The 26,697-nt window shown below is 34.5% G+C and overlaps 1 protein-coding gene across 4 annotated transcripts in view; it reads right to left on the reverse strand.

The window, feature by feature from the left end:
* NOX4 (NADPH oxidase 4) overlaps positions 1-26,697 on the reverse strand; it is a 178,746-nt gene that overhangs the window by 58,260 nt on the left and 93,789 nt on the right. For all 4 annotated transcript variants that reach the window (XM_053562167.1, XM_053562166.1, XM_053562169.1 and 1 more), the window contains one exon: positions 22,127-22,187. In XM_053562167.1, the coding sequence (XP_053418142.1) occupies positions 22,127-22,187 (61 nt within the window). The remainder of the gene's footprint in view (positions 1-22,126; positions 22,188-26,697) is intronic.

Here is a 26,697-nt window from a genome sequence, read left to right on the forward strand (position 1 = left end):
CCATGATCATGTTGGTTTTATTCCAGGGTTACAGGGTTAGTTCAACATATGCAAATCTATAATTATAATACATTACATAGATAAAATAAAAAACAGAGACCATATGATTCTCTTATTGATGCAAATAAGACTTTTGATGATATCAGGCATCCTTTCATGATGAGAACACTTAAGAAAATAGGCTTAGATGGGTCATTTCTTAAACTGATAGAGGCCATATACAGCAAACTGACAGCCAATACCATATTGAATGGAGAAAAATTGAAAACATTTCCACTTAGATCAGCGACTAGGCAAGGATACCTACTGCCTCTACTGCTATTCAATATAGTAATGGAAGTCTTAGCCATCACAATCAGGTAAGAGAAGGTGATCAAGGGTATCCAAATGGGGTCAGAGGAGATCAAACTTGCACTTTTCAAGATGAGAAGATTTTTATAACTGGGAAACCCCAAGGACTCAACTACAAAACTCTTAGAAGTGATCGTTTCAAAATACAAAATCAATACTTTCAAATCAGTAGCTTTTATATATAACAGCAATAGTCAATAGTCAAGGACTCTATTCCTTTTATAATAGTGGAAAAGAAGATGAAATATCTGGGAAATTACCTAACAAAGGATATGAAAAATCTCTATAAAGAGAATTATAAAACTCAGAAAATAAATAGCTGAAGATGTTAATAAATGGAAAAACACACCAAGCTCATGGCTGGGAAGAATCAACATTGCCAAAATGTCTATACTACCCAAAGCAATCTACAGATTTAATGCAATCCCTATTAAAGCACCATTGTCATATTTTAAAGAGCTTGAAAAAATAGTGCTTCATTTTATATGGAATCAGAAAAAAACCCTGAATACAAAATTCATTACTCAGAAATAAATACAAAACAGAAGGTATCACATTACCAGACTTCAAGCTATACTATAAATCTATAGTGATCAAAATTGCATGGTAGTGGCACAAAAACAGAGAGACTTATGGAACAGAATAGAGAACGAAGAGATGAACCCTGCCACTTAACCATCATTTGATTTTTGATAAACCTATCAAAAGCATTAACTGGGGGAAGGATTCCCTATTTAATGAATGTTGCTGGGTGAACTGGCTGTCGACCTGAAGAAGACTGAACCTAGACCCTCCCCCACCTTTCACCATTAATAAAAATTGATTCTCCATGGATAAAAGATTTAATTAAACTTAAGACACGAAACCATAAAAATACTAGAATAGAGTGCAGGGAAAATCCTTGAAGAAATCGGCCAGGGAGAATATTTTATGAGGGGGACTGCCCCCAGGCAATTGAAGCAACACCAAAAATATATTACTGGGATCTGATCAAATTAAAAAGCTTCTGCACAGCCAAGAGCACAGTAAGTAAAGCAAGCAGACAACCTTCATAATGGGAGAAGATTTTTGCAGATTATGCTTGCGACAAAGGTCTGATAACTAGGATCCACAAACAACTCAAACTAATCAATAAGAAAAGAATCAAATAACCCCATTTGTACATGGGCAAAGGACTTGAACAGAAACTTCTCTGAAGAAGAAGGGAACATGGCCTACAAACACATGAAAAAATGCTCATCATCTTTAAGCATCAGAGAAATGCAAATCAAAACCCCTCTGAGATATCATCTAACTCCAATAAGATTAACCCACATCACAAATCCCCAAACTGCAGATGCTGGCATGGATGCAGAGAGAAGGGAACACTTCTACACTGCTGGTGGGAATGCAAGCTAATGTGCCCTTTTTGGAAGGAAGTTTGGAGAATACTCAAGGAACTAAAAGTAGACCTACAGTTCGATCCTGCAATTCCTCTACTAGGTACATACCCAGATGATCAAAAATCATTTTACAACAAAGACATTTGCACCAGAATGTTGACTGCAGCCCAACTCATAATTTCCAAGACACGAAAACAACCTAAACGTCCATCAACCCATGAATGGATTAACAAATTGTGGTATATGTACACCATGGACTACTATGCAGCCATAAAAAGATGGAGACGTCACATCTTTTATGTTTACCTGGATGGAACTGCAACATATTTTCCTTAGTAAAGTATCTCAACAATGGGGGGGGGGAGTATCCAATGTATTCAACACTACTATGAAATCAATATATAATCACTTACACATTCATACGAATGGTAAAATGTAACTATAGTCCAGAAAGTAAAAGGGATGAGCAGGGAGATAAGATGGGTGGGGGAGACTGGGAGGAGGGAAAGTACTGGGGTGGACCTCACCTAATGTGCATAATACAATGGTACTTTTCAAAACTAATAAGAAAAAAGTATAACTGTCTTACCACAACAAATTAGTAAGTGAGGTGATGGATATGTTAATCAGTTCAATGTAAGCATTTCACATTGTACATCAAATCAGTACAGTGTACTCCATAAATGCATCAATGTACACAGTTATTATTTAATAGAGAAAAAATTAATATTGTTTGTATTTCCCCCCCCAAAAATCATGTAAATATAAAAATTATTTGTAATTCTTGCATTCATCTTTCTTTAGTTTTCCATATTTTTGCCTCTAATTATTTAACTATCATGCCATTGTTTATCTGATTCTGGGATATCCCCCAAATAATTTGATGTCTCCTTAAAGGGACAAAATTGTGTAATACTATTAATACTTCTCTTGCAGTGAAATGTCAAACCAGAGGATTTAATTTTTCAGCAGTCTCTAACTACTTCTTAAGAAAATGGCATAGTTATCCAAATACTATAGCTTAGTCCTTTCACAGGGCTTCTCAGAACTAATTCATTTAAGCTACTGAAAGGAACCAGAGGATTTTCTGCAAAGTGATATTGTGATGAGTTGACTAATTGTGTAATAACGTCAGAACATGATTTTCTACCAGTAGGGGATATGTCTTAATTAACACAATCTTTGATAGCCTTTTACCCACTCTTCTTTTCTCCTATTAAATCAACAAAAAGATTCTGAGGCTGCCAGACCTGGATGACATCCTACATGCAATTATAATAATTTGAATTCTCTGGCTAATCAATTGTGAAACAACATTTAATTATTTAAAAACAAAGATGAAAAAAGTAAAATAACCTTTTAATTCTAATTGAAACATTTTTTGTGACCAAGGTGCTTCATTTTCCCCTTTGATGAAAATGGCCAATCTCTAACCATTCCTAATACACAGAATATACAAAAAAAATAACGATTTATGTAAATGTATCCCTGTGATGAGAAGAAAGGAAACATTTTTATCGTTAGAAAAAAGGAAGGTGGGGAGGGGAATGACAAAGAAAACAAATTAAAGGGAAAAAAAAATCACACTAACTAAGGGTATTCTTTTATGACTAAAAGTCCTTGGCATCTAGAGGTGTGATCACAGCCACTCAATGAGTTTCTTCAACAACCTAAGAAAGAGCAGTTGTTTGCTGGAGGGACCCTATCAAAGGGGTTTTACCAGCTCCAAATCAATGTTTTCCTTCAGGCGATTTTCCCCTGCCCTGTCAAGCAAAAAGGGAAAATCATATAAAACATCTCTCAGAGAGAAAGGGTTAAAAAAGAAATATCTAAAGAAAAGTTCTATTGCATTTTTATTAGTAGGTAAAAAGATTCTCTTTTTCTTATTGCTCATAATACACTGCATGTGCCAGTTTTAATTGTTTTTCATAAAGCATGCATGCAATCGCTAAAGACTTAAACTTAGTTTTAAAATTTGTTGGTATAATATAATATTACAAGTTACATTGCAAGAAACTAGACACTGCCCTCATACTCTAAAACAAAAGTAGTAAGGTGATTATACTATTTATATTATTTTACACTTATTTTGCCATATAAGTGGATGATTATTTCTCATTACAGGAAATATAAGAGAGTATATATGATAAGGGGTGTATCACACAGACAAGTGAAATGCAGATTCTCCATTCATTCGGTACTGTTGCAGTACTTAACAGCAAGAGGTTACAATAGAAAAGACGCTGTTGCTAAGCAGATCTTAAGTATTCTTACCATACACAAAAAAGTAACTATGTGAGGTGATAAATATATTCCTTAGCTTGATTATAGTAATCACTGCACAATGCATATGTATACCAAACATCACACTGAACAAGGGAAGGATATTTTAGCCCTATACAGGCAACTCTCATGGGGATATTCACTCTAGAGATTCCCATCAGGCTGGCTGGGCTTTGCTGCACCTGTCAGTGTGGTTCAACTTCTTTGGTCTCTTTCATATCACAGGTGTTAATCCTTAATAAGTATTTTATATTCACAAAGCTGAACCTAACCTGCAACTGATAGACTGTTGATAGACTCCACTCTGTACTGAGAGCTTCTGCTGTGCTCTTGACGACCATTATTGGGTGAAATGTGAGTAACAATAAATCATTTCTCTTTTCCCAGTTCTTTCCACATTACACGTGAATAACATCTCTGAGGTATGTAGAAATTTGCACATTGTCAATCTGTTCTGATTATCCTTATAGCTGTGTTACCCATTTCTGTGCCCACTTTGACCCAGTCAGTTAAAGTAATGCCTCTGGGCTCCTGCTCATCATCCCCACTAAGTTCAAGGAGCTCACTGCAGTGATAGCCTTTATCACTGTCCAGCTGTGTGGCTGCACACAGCTACCAGTCTTTCAAGAGTTCTGGAATGCCTATCACTGATGTACGTCTCACTTAGTGAAGGAAGCTTTTATGGGGATTTCCTCACGGGGTTGATAAGCAGTCATACATAATAAATCTCTCCAGCATTGCAGTTTCTCTAAGGTGTCAGCTGACTTTGATTCAATAAATCTAGAAAGTGTACAATCTCTATATCTTATATGTCAGTCAAGGATGAACGCATCTAAAAATTTTAGATTAAAGAAAAAAGACATTAGTGTTTTATTTTATCTATATCTTCTTTAGTTGAATTAGTACTTACCTAAAAGTAATACTATTTTTTTTTTTTTTTTGACACAGAGTCTCACTTTGTTGCCCTCAGTAGAGTGCTGTGGCATCGTAGCTCCCAGCATCTTCATACTCCTGGGCTCTTGCCTCTTGCCTCAGCCTCCCCAGTGGTTGGGAATGCAGGTGCCAGCCATAAGCCCTAGCTAGTTTTAGAGAAGGGGGTCTCACTCTTACTCAAGCTGGTCTCCAACTCTCTGAGCTCAGGTGATCTGCCCACTTCGGCCTCCCAGAGTAATAGGATTATAAGCATGAGCCACCATGCCTGGCCGAAAGTAATACTTTCTCTAAAAGAGTAAATGTAGGGCTTCGATAGGCACATTACTACACAGGGACACACCCTCATGTCTTAGGTGGAGAGCTCAGTAGGTTCTTTAAGAAAAGGATTTCTCTATACCAAGATAACGCCCATGTCTCCGTATTGGACCATATATTATTAGCTTGATTATAGTAATCATTGCACAATGCATATGTGTAGGGAACATCACACTGATCAAGGGGAGGATATTTTAGGCCTATACAGACAACTCTCATGGGCAACATTCACTCTAGAGATTTTGTTCTTACTAAAAAACTATGAGTGTGTGTGGGGTAGGGGTAATCATCATACACGTTGCTCATGTTATAGCTGCTGGAGCACTGTCCACTCCTATCCCTCCTGAGAAGACAGCACACCACTGTATACACACACACACTCACACACACACTCACACACACACACACACACACACACGCTGCTTGAAAGAAGGTGAAAGTTAACTTTCTCACAACATTTATAAAAGGATAGTTAGAGTCTTCATAATGAAATAATAGAGAAATTATGACCTCATAGTTTCCAGTAAGGCCCAAATCTCACTCTCTCCCTTTCTCTCTCTGCCCTCTCTTACTAGCAGGCACCCCGTGGATTTATTTCTGTTCTCACGAACCACTGATGAGCCCAGCAAACAAATGTCTAGACCTAATGACTAAAGTCAGCTTTCAGAACCTGTCCTATAGCCTCAAGGGTGGCTGAGTCATCCTGGAATGAACAATAGGGTGTGATGCTGAGCATCTGGTCTCAAGCCCAGAATGATACCTCAGAACAGAATCAACAACAGCCTCAGAATATCGAGAAATGTCTGCCTCTGACGGCAAGATGGCGGCTTAATCATCCTGCCAGAGGAGAGGGAGAGGACCAGTTTTGCAACATCTGTGCACTTGGCTGCAATTATCTATTTTCTCTTTGCCCCCCTTAAATTTACCCGCCTGATCTCCTGGCAGGCATTCTTCCTTTCTTTCTCTTTGTCCACTCTCTTTCCCTCTGTCCTTCTAGAAAGATAAAATAAACTTTATAGTTTTATATCCTAATCTTGGTATAGAGAAATCTTTTCCTTAAAGAAACTACTGAGTTCTCCACCTTAACGATTTTGAAATTACAATTTAAATATATAAACATAAAATGTGTTTTAAAAAATTGATTTTTTTGGCCACAGTTATTGGTCATGCCCTACAAGTCGCATATAAATTAGGTGCTCAGTGAGCTAACGGTCCAACAGGGAGACGTGTGTGTTGTCAAAAGATACATATAACAAAAAAAAATAAGTGCTAAATGTACACTTTGACAGTCCAGAACAGAGCAACCAACTTTGCCTGGATATGTTGGTAATGTAATATAAAGCAAAAGGAGAGGGGAGATTTTATCAAAAAATAAAACAAACCAACAAAGGAAGTCATTCTGATCCATGGTGCTAAATGATGTGACTATTTTTGCTATTATTTTTGCTTTGTCAACTATATATCTAATCTCTAATGGTAGAAGATTTAGAATTGGTAATAAGATCAATATTTTGGGCAGCTGGAAATAAAATCATATTTTATTCATTTATTAACTCAATAAACGTTTACTGAGTACCCATTGTTTGTCACGTTACGAATAAAACAAATTTTTATCATTAAGGCATCTCTGCTTATCACAAAGGAATGCTAAGACAAAAAAGAACCCCAATTCATTACAGCTACTCAAAAAAGAGTTTAGTATGTAATTACAACTGGCTTATTGTACCCTCAATGAATCCCCAACAATAAAAAAAAAGAAAAAAAAATAAAATAAAATAAAGAAGGAAATAAAAACCTTATTCTTAGGGATTCAAAGAAATCAGTGGTTTGTCAAAATTTGATATTTTATTTTCCTTAGGAAAAGAAATATGTACATTAATGTTAGAAAAACAAATTATTTCAGAAAAGGAGAACTAAAGGGCAGATACAGAGTACATCCATTCCAACTACCAAGATACAAAGCATAAATTTCCCATTCCTGAAAAGTTTGTTTAAATCAACTGAATGTCCTTTATTACCATGGTAACGCAGTATTGAATAAAAATAGTTGCTATTTAAAATATTGCTTGCAAACCAACATCAAAGGCATTCACATTCATACTACTTTAGATAATCAGGAAATCTAGTTACAAAGCAAGAAATATTTTCTTATTAAAGATATAGGCAAATCTTTTGTCAGAGTTAAAATGAAAATGGTCTAAAGATTTGGAAGAAAAAAAAACAATCAGCTGCATGTTCTAGTTATACAAAACCACCTTTTCTACAAATATTATGGCCAATGTCAAAGGAGTATAAAAAAAATCATCTTATACCATCTCACATAAGGTGAAATAAATGAACCGAGCCCGTATGTGCAGTGTTCAGAAGATGAAAATATAGCACACGTATGTGCAACCAGCTAATCCAGAGGTTCTCAACCTTCCCAATGCCTCAGCCCTTGAATTCAGTTCCTGTGGGTCGTGACCCACAGGTTGAGAACAGCTGCTAATCCATGAATAAGAACACGAAAAGAAGGATTCGCAACACACAGTCCTGTACTTGGCACATACATCCTCCACAGCATTCCTGTGAGATTCTCTCAAGGACACCCAAATTTATCTGTTATCATTTCCACTTTATGGAAATGAGAGAACAAAGTTATCCACATGCTATACTTTATTTCTTCTAGAAGAATTATACCATTTTACAACAATAAGGAGATGAGAAATGAGGAAACGATTCCTTCCATTTGGTATGTTGTAGGTGAATAAATTAAGAAAACAGAAAACTGGCTAGCATTCCCAAGGGCACAAAACACGAAAACCAGCAAGAGGCAAAGAGATTTAAACAAAAACAAAAATGAAACAAAAACCTCACAGTCCAGTGTTCTTTCCACTGCCATCATATTGCCTTATTCCCTCCAGAGAAAACCCTGGACTCCCCTTTCTCTCTTTTCTCCTCTACTGTTCTTTAAGCTTACGGATTACCTAGCAAGAGAAAAATGCCGTGGGGGTCAAGGTCCTGTACAATCTGCATGCCTCAGTGCCTGGTACTTTGAAACATTATAAGGTCTGAGGTAGCCAATGAAGTAGTGCACGGAAGAAAATTATTGAATGGATCTTTTTATTTTCAGGGGAAGCAGAGTGATAAAAGTCTATTCCTGTGATACTCATTATTCTCCTTCCAACTTATTAAACACACTATTAAAAAAAAACACACAAGCAGCTTTTAAAGAACTACAAACAGACTTCTTGGCCTCAATACATCAATGAATCCATGTTTATAACTGGCTTTCCTTTAAAATATAACTTCTCTTTTATTGCTACAGAGACTAAACTGCAACAAAAATTGACAAAACTAAATAGAAATAAAAAACCCATAAGTTAAAAAAAAGTGAAGGCAAATAGCAGAGATATTTTTGGATAAACATATTATTGCTACTAAGATATCCATAATCCACCTTTTAAGGAAAATGTTATATTTTCATTTGTCACAGCAAATGCATTTTTTTTTAAGTGTTGGCTTTCAACAAAAGAAAAACCTCAAAGTGATCAAGACTCAGCTTGATAGCTCCTGGCTTTCTGCAAAAACTTCTAAATACCTCCTACATGCATATATAAGGAAGAATAGGCGATTTTATCCAAGACTCAAAGAAACTGGATTTTCTTTTACGTTTTGATGAAGTTCAAACCTAACACCTTGGGCAAACAAAATCAACGCCAGGCAATATAAGGTCCTTTGAAGCCTATAAAAACCAAGCATGCAGTGAGTTTTCTCTGCTCTTAAATAGAGAACATTCTGTCCAAAAACTAAGCCCTTGGAATGTGTGGATCAGGGAAGAACAACTAGCAAATATATGAATTCACTTCCTTCAGAAAGTACTTAGCAAATGCATCAAGAAAATGAGTACTTAAAAATGTTCCTGGTGCTAATGACAATGGCACAAAACCCTTGCCTTTTTGCTGTCTTTGAGATTTTTTAGACCATTGACAGTAGGTTGATTTGGCAAAGTGACATATACTTTCTTGGCCATTTGGTACTTTACCACCATGATCTTGACGTTGATTAAGAAATTATGTTGCCATGAAAATCCTTGACTATTCGTATTTTCCTTCATATTATACAATGAAATCAAGCAGAAAATACTAGATAACAGAGAATCTAAATCTCTCTTAGAACAATTCATAACAAAAATATAATAATGTAGCTCAGTGCCCATAGCTCAGTGGTTATGGCGCCAGCCATATACACCGAGGCTGGCGGGTTCAAACCAGGCCCAGGCCAGCTAAAACAACAATGACAACTACAACAAAAAACAGCTGGGCAGTGTGGCAGGGGCTTGTAGTCCCAGCTACTTGGGAGGCTGAGGCAAGAGAATCGATTAAGCCCAAGAGTTTGAGGTTGTTGTGAGCTGTGATGCCACAGCACTCTACACAGGGTGACATAATGGGACTATGTCTCAAAATATACACATATACATATGAATACATATATGTGTTATATATAGAAATCTATGCAAAGAAACCATTTCATTCTAACTCTACTTTCAGTTTTAGTGTTATCATTTTCAAGAATAAAAACTAACATTGTTTTAATTGGATAGAAAATAAAAATTTTGTATTTCTGCCTATGTTTGATGTTGTAAAATGGCTGGACTAGAATCAACTTAATGAATAGTGAATTCCTATTATTTACTAAGAAGTCTTTATATTTCTGTGGTATTATAAGTGAGTTGTCATTTACTAAAAAAATGACAGCATATATTTCATGTTCACGAAATGGGAAACCAAGAGAAAAACAATCTTCTCTCCTGAGAACAGAAGGGCATTTAAATTGTAATATAGATATAATGCGCTTCTCATTGTCTTGGTTTCTGAGGCTATGAAATAGAGATTTAGGCCTAGCTAACATCTATTGAATCATTTATTATATTATGATAGCAAATAAGCTACGTAAAGTTCCATCAAATGGATGAATTAATTGTCTTCAATGATTTCCACAAAGACTCACAAGAGGCTACAATATCAGGGTTTCATTATACAAAGCATATATACTTTAAGATATAATAGGTTTATCCTCCTCCTGACCCAGATCCACCAACATGTATACACAGGTAATTGCTTCTGTATTTGTTCCTCGTCCCCCACTATAATCACAGGCCAGATCAGTATAAATTCAATTATTTTCAGAGTTCTGGGAATATGTAGAAACGGGAAGAATTGAAAAATAGGCCCATTTGTGATGTGTCTCTTTTTGTACGCTAACTCTCTCAACTTACTGCTTTCCAAGTTACTCCGTAATTCACAGCAGTCTATACCATCCCTACACCTCTTCCTCATATTTTCCTAAGGACGTGATTTTTCTGGGGCTAGCAGTCCTCTCCCATAGCTAATTTTCAGTCCTGTTTCACTGGACACCATAAACCAGAGGTCCCCAGCTTTTTTTACACCAGGCACTGGTTTCATAGAAGACAATTTTTCCATGAACTTGTGGGGAACACATTAGATTCTTATAAGGAGAAAGTAACTTAGATGCCTCACATGTACCAGCTTCCCGCTCCAAGGAGCACTTAATGCCACCGCTAACCAGTCAGTGGAGCTCAGACAGCGCTGCCAGTGATGTCAGCTACAAAGACAGACAAAGCTTTGCTCCCTCCCCTGCTGCTCACCTCCTGTGGTGCCATCAGGAAGCAAAAGGCCAAGGACCTGTGCAGGTCCTCAGGCTGGGGTTTGGGAAGTGTGGCCATGGAGCTCTCCTTTCTCAGAACTAAGAAGATAAACTCCTCCACTTCCTTGACACTATGACACATCTTTAATTCAGTGTCTTTGCCTCTAACCTAGTCTTCTTCCTTTCTTTTTTTTTTTTGGGGGGGGGGTATTTATTTATTTATTTATTTATTTTCAAAATTTTTTTTTTTATTGTTGGGGATTCATTGAGGGTACAATAAGCCAGGTTACACTGATTGCAATTGTTAGGTAAAGTCCCTCTTGCAATCATGTCCTGCCCCCATAAAGTGTGACACACACCAAGGCCCCACCCCCCTCCCTCCATCCCTCTTTCTGCTGTTCTGTAGAACACTGAGTGACTCAGACTTATGAACTCCACCTTCTGACTTACTCAGTGTCAGTAATGCTGCATCTCGTGCTGGTCTTTGAACATGAGTATTTGGCTCAGTCTGGGTTTTTGCACCTCTTCTTACATCTGCCTTAAATGTTTTTCCCCCTTATACCCTGTTTCCCCGAAAATAAGACATCTTCCGAAAATAAGACCTACTTACAGGAAAGATAAGACATCCCCTGAAAATAAGACCTAGCACATCTTTGGGAGCACACCTTAAAATAAGACACTGTCTTATTTTCGGGGAAACAGGGTATTATTTCTCTCCGTTCAGGGCTTTGTTCAGAAATCTTTGCTAATCTCCTGTAACAGTCCAGATCTAGCCAGAAACTCAACTCTTCATAATTTAACTGGAAGGAGTCTAATAGAAGGAACTAGTGACTCAGCTGAGGGAAAAAAGTAAGAAACCAAATTTAAGACGCTAAAGAAATCCAGAGGGTAGCAGGTAGCAGCCATTATACATAGAGGATGGTGGGATACAGGGTGTAGGTGATGCTGCCACAATCCAAACACCAGGGCCTTATGACAGGAGGTAGAAGCATCACAAAAGCTTTTTCAAAAGGATTATACCCGCCCACTCCGGACCAGAACACAGTCTCTCCTACAGCAGGGCAGGGACCTTGTTTGTTTTGGCAAATGCTATATTTCTAGAGATTACCATAGAGTCCGGAACCTAGTAGGTGGTTAACACGTATTTGATTTTTAGCAAAAATAACAAAATATTATCTTCCACAAATAACCAGCCATTGTAATTTACTAGTCATAGTAACAACAACAATAAAAGAGTACTTCCAGTCTTTTTGTGGATGTAGCAATTGATAATAAATATTTATTATGGGCTTAGACTAAAGTTTGCAATAGGTGAACATAAATTATGTAAAACATGTGAGATTCAGCAATCCAAATATGATTTGTGCTGTTCTAAGAAGTCAGTCTGCTCAAGCCTTTTCTTTTTATTTAAATCTCTTCTTTGGGCATGTTCTTCAAAATGGAGTCAGTATTTAATAGGAACACTTTTTTTGTTTGTTTGTTTTGCTCTTTTTGCAGCAACCAAAAGACATTCATAGTTATATATACTATTGAGGCAATGACACAATGTTCTAAAGTATACTGTCATCATAAACTAATAACATGATTTACTGTGGTTATAATCCATCAAGGAGTTCAAAAACTGAAAAAAATTACTTTAAACACATAGCACATGTTCTGTTTTAATTTTTTTCATAGAAAATTAGCTGGATAGAGTATGAAACATGACTGGCTTCTGTAGTTAACAAAGAAATACATACAGATAAATTTATCATCTCTTTTTTGTCCAATCCTTAGCTAAATCTATATCTAAGATTACTTGAATGTTGAGGAGTCAAAAAATTATATGATCAATGCAAATTTACAATGTTATGGTCCTGTTTTCCCACTATCATGCTCACAGTTAACTATATATTCTGAATATAGAAAGCTTTTCCAGTAGACAGCATGAAAACTTATACCTAAGATTCGAGGAAAAGTTGTCATGTGATACATACAATGAACCCGTCATTGCATGTTTATGCACATTATTGCCAATTCGTTAACTATAGAATTGATCAATGGCAAAAGTTTTAGATTAATTACATATGGATATTATACACATATAATACTTTTGTAGCAAAATTCTAAACTCTCTGTGATAAGTTGTTAGTTAGATCACTAAAATAATCAAGAGCATAACATTATGTCAGACATTAATCAACAGTAATCATATCTAAAGAAGAGATAACCAAGATATTTTCAGACGATCTTCTCTATATGGTTCCAATTTTAGTATATGTGCTGTCAAGCTCCAAATATGAAATTTTGACCCCTGTCCTGTACATCTGTTTCACTAACTTCTAGGGCACTCTGGAGCTGTGTGGAATGGATCAGTCTTAGCAAGATCACTTGTTGAGCCATCTTAAACCTGTTCTTTAGTTCCTGTACACTGCCAATTCATAACAAAGAAAACTAAAGAAAGATATTAGATATCTTTAAGTCAGTTTTAAAAAATAAATCTGATATTAAACCTCATAAGCACCTCTTTAGTGTGTCCTATACCTACTGCTGTCAATACTGAATTTCAGTCAATTACATTAGAGTAAAAACTAGTGATCTTTTATCTCAAGGGTAACTTCCTATTTTTCTTTCAATAATTATAATCTCACTGTTTTAAGGCAACTAAATAACCTCCTAAGTGTCAGATAGTGACACAATTATTTATAGGTTCTCTGCATGAATGCTCAATGTTTTTTTCTAAGTCAACAACAAAAAAGATCTATTAATTGAAAAGCAGCTGACCTGAACTGAACTGTCCAAATAGAATGATCCTGTTTCTCTCAATGGCATAGTACCATTAGAGAAAGGATAAAGTTTACAATAGCAAGTGTTCCTAATAGAGATGATTAAAATAAATGTGGAGATATTCATTTATTTTAATGAGCTACTGGTGATAGACAAAAACTTTGTGAGAAAATTCAGTAATAATAGCCAGTAATAAACCATCAAAATGTTTTTGCTTATTGTTATGAATTAAATTATGCCTTCAATGTGCTTGTTTTCTATTACAATTCAGATTGTGAAGAATTCAATTGATAGAATTCTATATGTGAATCTATTCTATTGATAGAGTTCTATATCTGAGTTCTATCAATTACATCTGTTTTTGAATTCAGAATGCTATATCTGAATTCTATCAATTACAATTTATTACTGAACTTAGTTCTGGTTACATTGGGGATTTTTGACAAACAAAAACTTCCCTTATTCTGTATTTCCAAAACAGTGCAAAAAAGAAAAAAAAAAAAAAAACTTGTGGACTCAGGGCATATCATGAGAAGGACTACATCCATGCTACACCAGTGTTTTCTCATCAGGGGATGACAATGATCTTTTCTGAATACTACTCCATGAACATTATTTATAAAAACCTGTTTTTATGATTAAAAATAGATCATTACTGCTCAAAGATCATTTTGATTCATTTAGTTTTTATCCAATAAATCCTCTGTTGAGTATTTTCTTTGTTTTTTTCAAGTCTCCAATTCCAAGCCGGCTTCTTTTTCTAACAGCAGAGAACTTTACACATACTACCATTATCTGTGTTTAAACTATATAACCTAAGCTCCTTATGCCAACTACCCTTCTCCTAATGCCAAAATATTTATTTCTTATTACTCAACATCTTATCCTTCCCTAATTTTTATGGAATTGGTTTCTCCTTTCCAGTGCCAACTTATCAACTTGTGCTCACAAAGCCAGTCCTTCCAGTTTTCATCTTTACCTCTCCACTGCCTCCTTTTCTTCAACTTTCAAGTACTTACCTACAAATCTTCCCTTTATTCTGATACATACAACTAGCAACTACTAATACTGTACTGATTATGGTATTCCAAATCCTTTATAGGTTCCCCAAAAGTCTCTAGATTATTATAATATATTGTCAAGGCATTCATAATCTTTGCCAAGTTGTCCCGAAGTAACCACTCCCTAGCACAAAATTGTTACTTTTGTTTGATTGACTTTTAATTTTTTTTATTTGTTTGTTTTTAATTGGACTGACTTTGCTTTGGTTTGATTACTTGAGAGTTCATCAACTCATCCTTCCAAAGTATAGTTCAATCATTACATCCCTTGATTTTTGACAATGCTGTGAATTTCACTTAAAATTTCTATATGTTATTCCACACTCATGGATAGGAAGAATCAATAGTTAAAATGCATATACTACCCAAGGCAATCTACAGGTTGAACGCAAATACCATCAAAATAACAAAGACATTCTTGACAGAAACAAAAAATAATTTTCAAATTTATATATAACCACAAAAGACCCAGAGTAGACAAAGTCATAGTTATTGTTTCAAATAAATAAATAAATAAATAAATAAACCTAGAGGAATCACATTACTTGCCTTCAAATTATACTACAGAGCTGTGGTAACCAAAATAGCATGGTACTTTCAACCCAGGATCCTGTATCCACCTAAGCTGAGCTTCATTTATGAAAGAGAAGTTAAATATTTTAATGACATACACATGTTGAAGAAATTTGCCAAAACGAAACCAGCTCTTCAGGATAGCCCCAGACCTATCCTCCATAATGACCAGCACAATGCTCTACCACCAAAGTAAACTCACTCAGAAATTATTGATCAAAACCCAACTTACACAGTGGCAAAAGGATTAAAAATGTCCACTGGTCTTTTGAAAAACTTGGCACCCATAATACCACCAGGCTTATCAATACTCTCGGTGAATGGATTAAATTGTCTGCTAAAGAGGCACAGATTAGCTGACTGCATACAAAAACTCAGGCAAGATATCTGCTGCATACAAGAATCTCATCTTACCTTAAGGGATAAATATAGACTCAGGGTGAAGGGATGGGCATCTGTCATCCAGACAAACGGAAATCAGAAAAAAAGCAGGGGTGGCAATTTTATTTACAGATACACTAGGCTTTAAACCAACAAAAGTAAGGAAAGACAAGGATGGTCACTTTATATTTGTTAAGGGAAACGATCAACATGATAAGATGTTAATTATTAACATTTATGTGCCCAACTGGAAAGCTCTTCAATTTATAAAGGAGACCCTAACAGACATGAGCAATTTAATATCTTCCAGCACCAAAATAGTTGGAGATTTTATCCCTTTGGCAGTGTTGGATAGATCCTCCAATAAGAAACTAAGCAAAGAAATTTTGGACTTAAACTTCACCATACAATAATTGAATTTAACAGACATCTACAGAACAATTCATCCTAACAGAACGGAATACACATTCTTCTCATCAGCCCATGGAACATCCTCCAAAACTGATCACATCTTGGGTCACAAGGCTAATCTCAGCAAATTTAAAAGTATAGAAAGTATTCCTTGTATTTTCTCAGATCATCATGGAATAAAAGTTGAACTTACCAATAACAGGTATCTGCACACTCATACAGAGACATGGAAACTAAATAACCTTATGCTGAATGATAGCTGGGTCATAGATGAGATTAAGAAAGAAATTGCCAATTTTTTGGAACAAAACAATAATGAAGACATGAATTATCAGAACCTGTAGGATACTGCAAAGGCAGTACTTAGCAGGAAATTTATAACATTGCAAGAGAATGCAAAGAGAAGAAGTCAATAACTTAATGGAACATCTTTTCCAACTGGAAAAGAACATGCCAACCCCAAAACCAGCAGAAAGAAAGAAATAACTAAAATTAGAGCAGACTTAAATGAAAATTAAAAGAAAAATATTCAAAAGATCAATGAAACAAAAAGTTGGTTTTTGAAAAAGTCAACATAATTGATAAACCTTTGACCAACCTAACTAAAAACAGAAAATTAAGGTCCATAATATCATCCATAAAAAGTGACAAAGGCGAAATAACAACAGACAACTCAGAAATTAAAATAATCCTTAATGAATACTTGGAAGCATGCCAACCTTCTCAGCTTAATCAGAAAGAATTGAAAATGCTGAACAGACCTATATCAAGTACTGAAATAGAATCAACTATATGAAATCTCCCCAAAAAGAAGAGTCCGGGACCAGATGGCTTCACATCAGAATTCTACCAAACCTTTAAAAAGGAACTAGTACCTATATTACTTGACCTTTTCCAAAACATCGAAAAAGAAGGAATACATCCCAAAATATTCAATGAAGCAAATACCACCCTGATCCCCAAACCAGGAAAAGACCCAACAAGAAAAGAAAACTATAGACCAGTATCTTTAATCAACATAGATGCAAAAATATTCAATAAGATCCTAGCAAACAGAATCCAGCAACACATCAAACCAATTATATACCATGACCAACTGGGTTTTATCCCACAGTCTCAAGGTTGGTTCAATATTCGTAAATCTATAAATATAATACATCACATAAACCAACTAAAAAACAAAGAACATATGATTCTTTCAATAGATTCAGAAATAGCTTTTGACAATATCCAGCATCCGTTCATGATCAAAACACTTAAGAAAATAGGCATAGAAGGGACTTTTCTTAAACTGATAGAGGCCATCTACAGCAAATCCACAGCTAGTATCATACTGAATGGAGTAAAACTGAAAACATTTCCACTCAGGTCAGGAAACAGGCAAGGTTGCCCATTTTCTCCACTGCTTTTTACCATTGTAATGGAAGTCTTAGCCATTGCAATCAGGCAAGAGAAGGTGATCAAGGGCATACAAATACGGTCAGAGGAGATCAAACTTTCATTCTTCACAGATGATATTATTTTATACCTGGAAAACCCCAGGGACTCAACCATAACTCTTAGAAGTGATCAAGGAATACAGTAGTGTCTCAGGATACAAAATCAATACTCACAAATCAGTAGCTTTTATATATACCAATAACAGTCAAGCTGAAAAAACAGTCAAGGACTCTATTTCCTTTACAGTTGTGCCAAAGAAGCTGAAATTGGGGGGAATTTACCTAACAAAGGATGTGAAAGACCTCTATAAAGAGAATTCTGAAACTCTGAGAAAAGAAATAGCTAAAGATTTAACAAACGGAAAAACATACCATGCTCATGGCTCGGAAGAATCAACACTGTTAAAATGTCCATATTACCTAAAGCAATTTACAAATTTAATGCAATCCTTATCAAAGCACCACCATCATACTTTAAAGATCTGGAAAAAATAGTACTTCATTTTATATGGAACCAGAAAAAACCTCAAATAGCCAAGACATTACTCAGAAATAAAAACAAATCAGGAGGAATCATGCTACCAGACTTCAAACTATACTATAAATCTATAGTGATCAAAACAGCATGGTAGTGGCACAAAAATAGAGAGGTAGATGTATGGAACAGAATTGAGAACCAAAAGATGAACCCATCATCATTCATCATTTGATCTTTGATAAGCCCATCAAAAATATAAATTGGGGGAAAGATTCCCTTATCATCATTTGATCTTTGATAAGCCCATCAAAAATATAAATTGGGGAAAAGAGTCCCTATTTAACAAATGGTGCTGGGAGAATTGTCTGGCGTCTTGTAGAAGACTGAAACTGGACCCACACCTTTCACCATTAACTAAATTGACTCTCACTGGATAAAAGATTTAAACATAAGACATAAAACTATAAAGATTCATGAACAGAATGCAGGAGAAACACTGGAAGAAACTGTCCTGGGAGAATACTTTATGAGGAGGATCCCCCAGGCAACAGAAGCAACACCAAAAATACATTAATGGGATCTGATAAAACTAAAAAGCTCTGCCCAGCCAAGAACACAAGTAAAGCAAGCAAACAGCCCTCAAAATGGGAGACAATATTTCAGGTTATGCTTCTGACAAAGGCTTGATAACCAGAATCCACAGAGAACTCAAACTTATTAAATAAGAAAAGAATAAGTAATCCTATTTCATTGTGGGCAAGGCACTTGAACCAAAGCTTCTCTGAAGAAGATAGGCACATGGCCTATAGACACATGAAAAAATGCTCATTATCTTTAATCATCAGAGAAATGCAAACCAAAACCAGTTTGAGATACCATCTAACTCCAGTAAGAGTGGCTCACATAACAAAATCTCAAAACTACAGATGTTGGCTTGGATGTGGAGAAAAGGGAACACTTCTGCACTGCTGGTGGGAGTGCAAGCTAATATGTACCTTTTGGAAAGAAGTATGGAGAATACTCAGGGAGCTAAAAGTAGACCTGCCATTTGATCCTACAATTCCTCTACTAGCTGTATATCCAAAAGACCAAAAATCACTGTATAACAAAGATATTTGCACCAGATTGTTCATTGCAGCTCAATTTGTAATAGCCAAGTCAAGGAAGAAGCACAAGTGCCTATCGACCTATGAATGGATTAATAAATTGTGGTGTATGTATGCCATGGAATATTATGCAGCCTTAAAAAGAAAGATGGAGACTTTATCTCCTTTACATTTACATGGATGGAGCTGGAACATATCCTACTTAGTAAAGTTCTCAAGAATTGAAGAAAAAATATCTAATGTACTCAGTACTATTATGAAACCAATTTACAATCACTCACATTTTCATATGAAGAATAGATCACAACTATGGCCCAAAATGAAGGAGGGAGGAGGGGGATATGGGAGGGGAGGGCAGAGGTCAGATCGAGGGTGGGTGAATGGTGGGATCACACCTATGGTGCATAATGCAAGGGTACATGTCGGATCTATTAGGTATAGAGTATGAGTGTCTTAACACAATAATTAAGTAAACGAGATGAGGTATATATTAACCAATGTGATGTAAGCTTTCCTAACTGTATATGAAATCAGCACAATGTACCCCATAAATGCATTAATGTATACATGATCTATGTGTTTATGATTTAATAAAAAAAAAAAACAGCATGGTACTGGCAGAAAACAGACACATAGACCATTGTAACAAATAGTGAATCCAGAAATAGATCCACATATCTGTAGTGAACTTATCTTTCACAAAGGTCCCAAGAACATACAGTGGAGAATGGGCAGTCTTTTCAATAAATGGTGCTGAGAACACTAGATACCCACATACAGAACAATAAAATTAGGCCCCTTATCCCTTACCATATACAAAAATAAAACCAAAATGAATGGAAGACTTAAATCTAAGACCCAATCTATGAAATGCTAAAAGAAAATACTGGAGAACAAATCCTCCTTGAGTAATACCTCTAAAGCACAGGCAATCCAAACAAAATTGGACAAATGGAATCACATTAAGGTAAAAATCTTATGCATAGCAAAAAAATTAATCAATAAAGTAAACAGACAATCGACAGAATGAGGAACCACCCATCTGATGAGGAATTAATAACTAGAATATACAAAGAGTTCCAACAACTTGACAGGAAGATATTGATTTGATTTAAAAATGGACTAAGGATCTGAATAGACATTTATCAAAAGAAGACATACAAATAGCCAACAGGTATATGAAAAAAAAAAGTTCAACATCCTTAGTCATCTGAGAAATGCAAAACCAAACTACAATGAGATATCATCTCACCCAGGTTTCTTTTTATCAAAAAGAAAGACAGGTCATAACAAATGCTGGCAAGAATGTGGAGAAAGGGGAACCTTGGACACTGTTAGTGGGAATGTAATTTAGTGTAACTACTATGGAGGATAGCATGAAGTTCCTTAAAAACTGAAAATAAAACTACTATATGACTCAGTAATCCGCTGGTTATATGTATAGCCAAAAGATGAAAAATAAGTATGTAAAAAAAGTATCTGTACTCCCATATTCATTGCCAAAATTTGGAATCCATCTAAGTGTCCATCACCAAATGAATAGATAAAAAATTTGTGCTCATACCCAATGGATATTATATAACCACAAGAAAGAATGAAAACCTGCCACTTGCAATAACGTGGATGAATACGGAAAATCTTATGCTAAGTACAATACGCTTAGCACAGAAAAGACATATGTTACAGCTTTTCTCTTATACGTGGGAGCTAAATATTAAAATCAATTCATCTCATGGAGACAGAGAATAGAAAGACTGCTACCAGAGGCTGGGAAGGGTAACAGGGAGAGCGGATAAAGTAGGGATGATTAATGGGTACAAAAATATATTAAATAGTTCAATAGATAGAATGAACAATATTTGATATTACGACAAAGTTGAGTACAATAAAAAATAACTCCAGATATACTTTAAAATAACCTTAAGAGTAGAAGGGGAGTGTTTCTTTTTTTTTTTTTTTTAGAAGAGGAGTGTTTCTAATATAAGGAAATAACTGTTTGAAGTGACGGATACGCAAATTATCCTAATCTGATTAATTCACATTATATGATGCCTGTATGAAAACATCATATGTGCCTCGTAAAGATATGCAAGTATTATGTACCCATTATAATTAAAAGAAAAAGGATAAAAATTCCTACATCTTTTTTCATTTATCTGATTTCCAGTGTTTAGCTCAAATTCTGTCTTCTCTGTGAATTTTTTCTTACAGTCCTAGATTACATCAAATCTACATTTTTGTGTGTGTGATTGACTGTAGTTTTACAAGCCATCTCCTTGCTTATCACTTAATTATAACAATATTTAAATTTACGTTTGCATTTATTTTTATGCCTGTGTTCTTTTCTTAACCAATCAACAAGCCAACTGAACATCAACTTGTCAGTCACTCTGGTGGGTTAAGGGAATATAAGAATCAATAATATTTCTTTTTAATTACTCAGAACTGTTAATTCAATGCATCTCTTAGACAATAAAAAGTAATTGTTGAATAGATAATTAAAGTATCACTAATAGACCTGCTATTAAAAGTGATCACTATTCCAAAGAGGCTGTGAAATACACAGAAAGAGAGAGAGAGACAACACAAAAGGTCATGCAAGAACTGAAAGATTTGTATAACCCAGATCCCAAATTTTGATTATTTTGAGAGTCAAACCAACTACAAATTTTAAAATCACATTTACTAAGAAATGCATTTCAATCTTCCCACTGTTGTCTGTACATCGGACAAATAGGCAGAAAGCTACGATTTGCAAACATATGCAAATAAACAGTGGAAAATATGTTATTAATAATTGCTGATATCCAAGGTATTTTGATTCCAAAAATGTGTTTTACAAGAAGAAAACATAGATGTCAAAACTGCACAAGTAAAAAAAAGAAACAGAACAACAACTTGGAACACACTCACATCTCTATACATGTTGGTAGTTATACACATTCAAACTATGTTTTATTATTTTCAAGACATATATCTTAAAACTTTAGGTTCTACATACCTGTCCAGTCTCCTACTATTTTAAGATGGACCCCAAATGTTGCTTTGGTTTCAGTAGGACACTAAAAAACAAAACAAAACAACAACAACAAAAAAAACTGGAATGAATTTTAATCAATAAATATGTATTAACAGACTATGATTTAATTACAACTTTTTTTCTCATAGTAAGTCCCCCAAGTCAATAGATAATAGAAAGAAGCTAAAATTGAGATAGATGTTCATTGGTGGAGGAAAACAGCAATGTCAACAGTCAATAAGACAATCTACATTTCTCTTAAAACTCATATTTACATAAAATAAATTATACACAATCCTGAAACTGCTTGTAAACTGCATTTAACTATAAATCCTACTAAACCACCTTCTATTGACATATGTTAGAGATGCCAGCTTTTAATCATAAAAAGAAATGAAAACTAAAAATTTTTGTGTCTTTTTCTCCCTAGTCATATTTCCATCCTAACAAATTACATGGGAAACAAAATTCTCAATCTGATATGAACTTTCCATGCCCAATAATTTTGCCACTACAAAAAATAATTTGACTTCATTTGAAATCTGGACTGAGGCTGTGAGGCTACCAAGGAAAGGAAATAAGTTGTGGTATTGAAGATAAGAAAAATTATCTGTGGTTTCATATTTAGAAAATCTAGAAAACATGTAGGTAGTCTAAATGAAAAAAAAAATTAGTTCACAGTAAGAAAAATGAGGAATCCCTTAAATTTTCCAGATTCTTAATCCCTTATCCACAATTCCAAAATTAAAAAAATTTGAAAACAAGTTTTTTCATAACTCATCTGGAGCACTATCTGACCTATATCTAAGAATATTGACTCACATCCTATTGGAAATATTAAATAATGTGTGGAATATTCATACCTTTTAAAGTCTGTAAGTTCTGAATTCTGACAATACATCTAACCTAAGGGTTATGAATCAAAGATCATCTGCCTGTGACTACTCAATGTTTATCAAGTACCATGTACCAAGGGTATTGCTAAGTGCTTTATCTATAAAATCTCTCAATAACTTTACAGAGCTGTCCTTTCTAGGTAAAGAAATTAAGTAATTGAGATTTCAGGACTCGCCCAAGACTTTACAACTAGTAAAAAGATAAGACAAAATTGAGATCCAGGTCTGTTAGTTTTTAACAACAGCAGGCCACTTTCTCAAGTAAAGCAAAGACAAAAACGTGGGTGAAAGTCACAAATAGAATAAGAACAAAAAGGGCATTTGATCAAGATTAGTAAAATTTTTTTGTGTGCAACAATACGAATTATGGGGAAATATAGGCTAAACGCACAGATAACAAAAAACGACAGTGTTTTCAAGGGCTTCATGATCTAATCATTGTAATGATCAGCCCATGATCATTACATAAACCAAGTCTAAAGCCTCAGAACTCCCTGACTTGATCAGTTAATGTAGATCACATGCGGGTGCTATAAGGCAAGAAAGGAAAGGAAGATAAAGACTTCAGTGGAGATAGGCTACCGACTCATCAGTCAAAAAGGAAAATCAGTGAAAACATTAATTTAAAAATGTAGATATTATTTGTCCATAATAAACTATAAACAAACTAAAATCAGACGACCTACGTTCAGGAATTGGAATTGAGGTAACATGGAATTTTCAAATTACCATTCTTCAATTAGTGTTTCTGATTATTACTGCTAATCACACTGTAAAGTCTTAAAATACATTGAAATATTTTTAAATGATATTGTCTAAACATTTATAGTATTAAAGTATATTTATTAAACATTAATCAATAATTGTTAAATAAATAAACTAAAATAAAAATTTAGTTTAATAAATTAAAAAATAAAAAATAAATCATTAAGTAAATAAAATTGTGAAATAAAATAAATAAATCATTGTTTAATTTATAGTTGTGATCCCATATTAATTAATTCATTTACATTTTAGTTTAGTAACCCTGAAAACGATAAGTTTTGTCATTAGTAAATCTCTAAATAAGATGCTATTATTTTGTAAAACAACCTACCATTTTTATTTCATATTACTTAAGGCCAGTGCCTCTGTGTAATGAAACCTGCAGCTCTCAGAAAGCAACACATCCAACAGAGTTCCCAGCTACCAATCTGAGCATCCACACGTCATGGGATGCCCTTCACTGTGAATAGACCTTAAGTTATAAAAAGATGATCTAAGCCAAGAAGATACCAGGATGGGAAGCAAATAAGTTTGTCTCTGGGTGCCTCAGTGTGCATCTGGTTTGAATAAATCTCATAATGCATTTTAAAAGAAAATATATATTTTACAAAATATCCATATTGCTATTCTATTCTGTAAGTGCAGACATTGTAAAAGGTCATTACCCATGGTATTTAACATTTCCTTAGGTCTGATAGGAGATGGTAAACCATTCTCTTGTAAGTGCTAACCAAATGTATTAACAGAACTTCAAAGGATGGTTTTGTTTTGAATGGATAAAACACACAATATTATTTCTCTCGACCTCTTGGGGATGATAACTTTATAAGTCACTCATAATTCCCAAACCAGCTGGGATTTCAGACAACAGACTTTTTAACATACTCTTTACCTGAGCTTATCACCTTATCTTAGAAAGGGGGCCTTCAATGAATATCATACAGAATGGCTTTAGCGTATGTAATTTGAAAAAAAAAAGGAGAAAAATCTTAGAATCACGTTTTATTATCTTTGCACAAATAACACTGAGATTCACTAAAATTGCTCAAAGCAGAGTATAATAATACCTTAATGTTTTCTCACTGTCTTTTAATAGCTATAGATAACTTCTTAAAGTAAAGCAATAATAAAAGTATTGACATCTATAGCTATATTGTTTCCCCTAAAACATACAAAAACTATTTAAAAAGGATATCTATAGCTATATTGTTTCCCCTAAAACATACAAAAAATATTAAAAAAAATATCAAAAGCTTATGACAATTTTTAGCTAAAAACGTTCTAGAATAATACAAAGTTAGGTTCAAATTAAAATAAAAAGATAGTGACGCTTTTCTCCATGTACAGAAAAAAGTTAAAGAGAATATATAATAAGCTATTGGGAATATTAACTGTTGGAAAGTAAAATTGAAAGCAGAGAAAATGAGGATTCTCACCATTTCTACACATATGTATAGTTAAAATTTGTTACAAGCCTCTGCTTATTTAAAATTTTAAATATTTGAAAGTTTAAATTAACTATAAATATGAAAACATTATTGAATTTTACTTTAATCTGCTAGATGTAAAAAATTGACTTTGGTTCATGTTGACCTTAATGTAAATAACAAAATACACATCGCGTAAGTTTAAGAATAAGAGGGATGGAGGGAGGGGGGTGGGGCTTTGGTGTGTGTCACACTTTATGGGGCAAGACATGATTGCAAGAGGGACTTTGCCTAACAATCGCAATCAATGTAACCTGGCTTATTGTACCCTCAATGAATCCCCAACAATAAAAAAAAAAAAAGAATAAGAACAATAAAAGGTGACAAAATTTGAGTATAATAATATATTTAGAAGAATTTGTACTTTTATATCCAAAGGAGAAAAATTAAGCCTTTCCTTTCAATTATTTGTTCAATATAGCATTGGGTTGTTAATTTGCAAAAAAAAAAAAAAAAAACTAATGATTTTGTAACAGTCCTACAAAAATGTATCTCAGGAACAGAAAAACACACACCACATGTACTCACAAGTGGGAGTTAAACAATGGGTCTACTTGTTTTTTTTAAAACAGGTCATGCAATAATATACCCCTACTCCACAGAGTGGCTTAATGAACTTTGGAGACTCAGAAGAGTGAAGAGTAGAAGGGAAATGAGGGATGGAAAATTACCTGTTGGTTACAATGTACATTATTCAGCTGACAGGTTAAGTAAAAGCCCTGACTTCACCACCATATAATTCATCCACATAACAAAAAACCATCTATATCTCCTAAATCTACTCATATAGAAAAAAGAAGAAAAGTATATAAAGAAATATTGTGTAACTCATGTTTAGAAAATAAATGTAAAAATGATGTCATTGCACAAGGATTTCTTCAACATGAAAAAGAATTTAAACATGGTAATGGTTTTTGGGTTTTGAAACAAGTCATGCAATAATATACCAGTACACAAATGATTCTAAAATAGTAACATCTAAATGTTCAGTACCCAAACTTAATAAGTCTGAGAAGATGATTACAGAATATGATATTCTTTAATTCTTTTTTCAGGTCTTCGTTTTTGACCCTTTCTTCCCAAGCTCTACTCCCACATATTTTACTGTCTGCTAAACATTTCTATCAAGGATTTACTCTAAATTCAATGTATATAATTATTGTTATCTTATTCCCTAAACTATCTTTTCCTTCTGATTCTCCTATATCTGAAAATGGAACCTCCATCCATCTCACAACAGAGGCTCAAATATCACAGTAATATCACTCATTTCTCTTGCAGCCAGCATTCAATCAATTTTAAAGTCCTTTCAAATAGTCTTGCCAAAGAAAACATCTCATTACAGCAATAACCTATTGATTAACCTTTTGTGTCCACCTATGGAAAATACCTATATTCTTTCTGT

The sequence above is a fragment of the Nycticebus coucang genome, chromosome 14 (assembly GCF_027406575.1).
Source record: "Nycticebus coucang isolate mNycCou1 chromosome 14, mNycCou1.pri, whole genome shotgun sequence".
NCBI classification, from domain to species: Eukaryota; Metazoa; Chordata; class Mammalia; order Primates; family Lorisidae; genus Nycticebus; species Nycticebus coucang.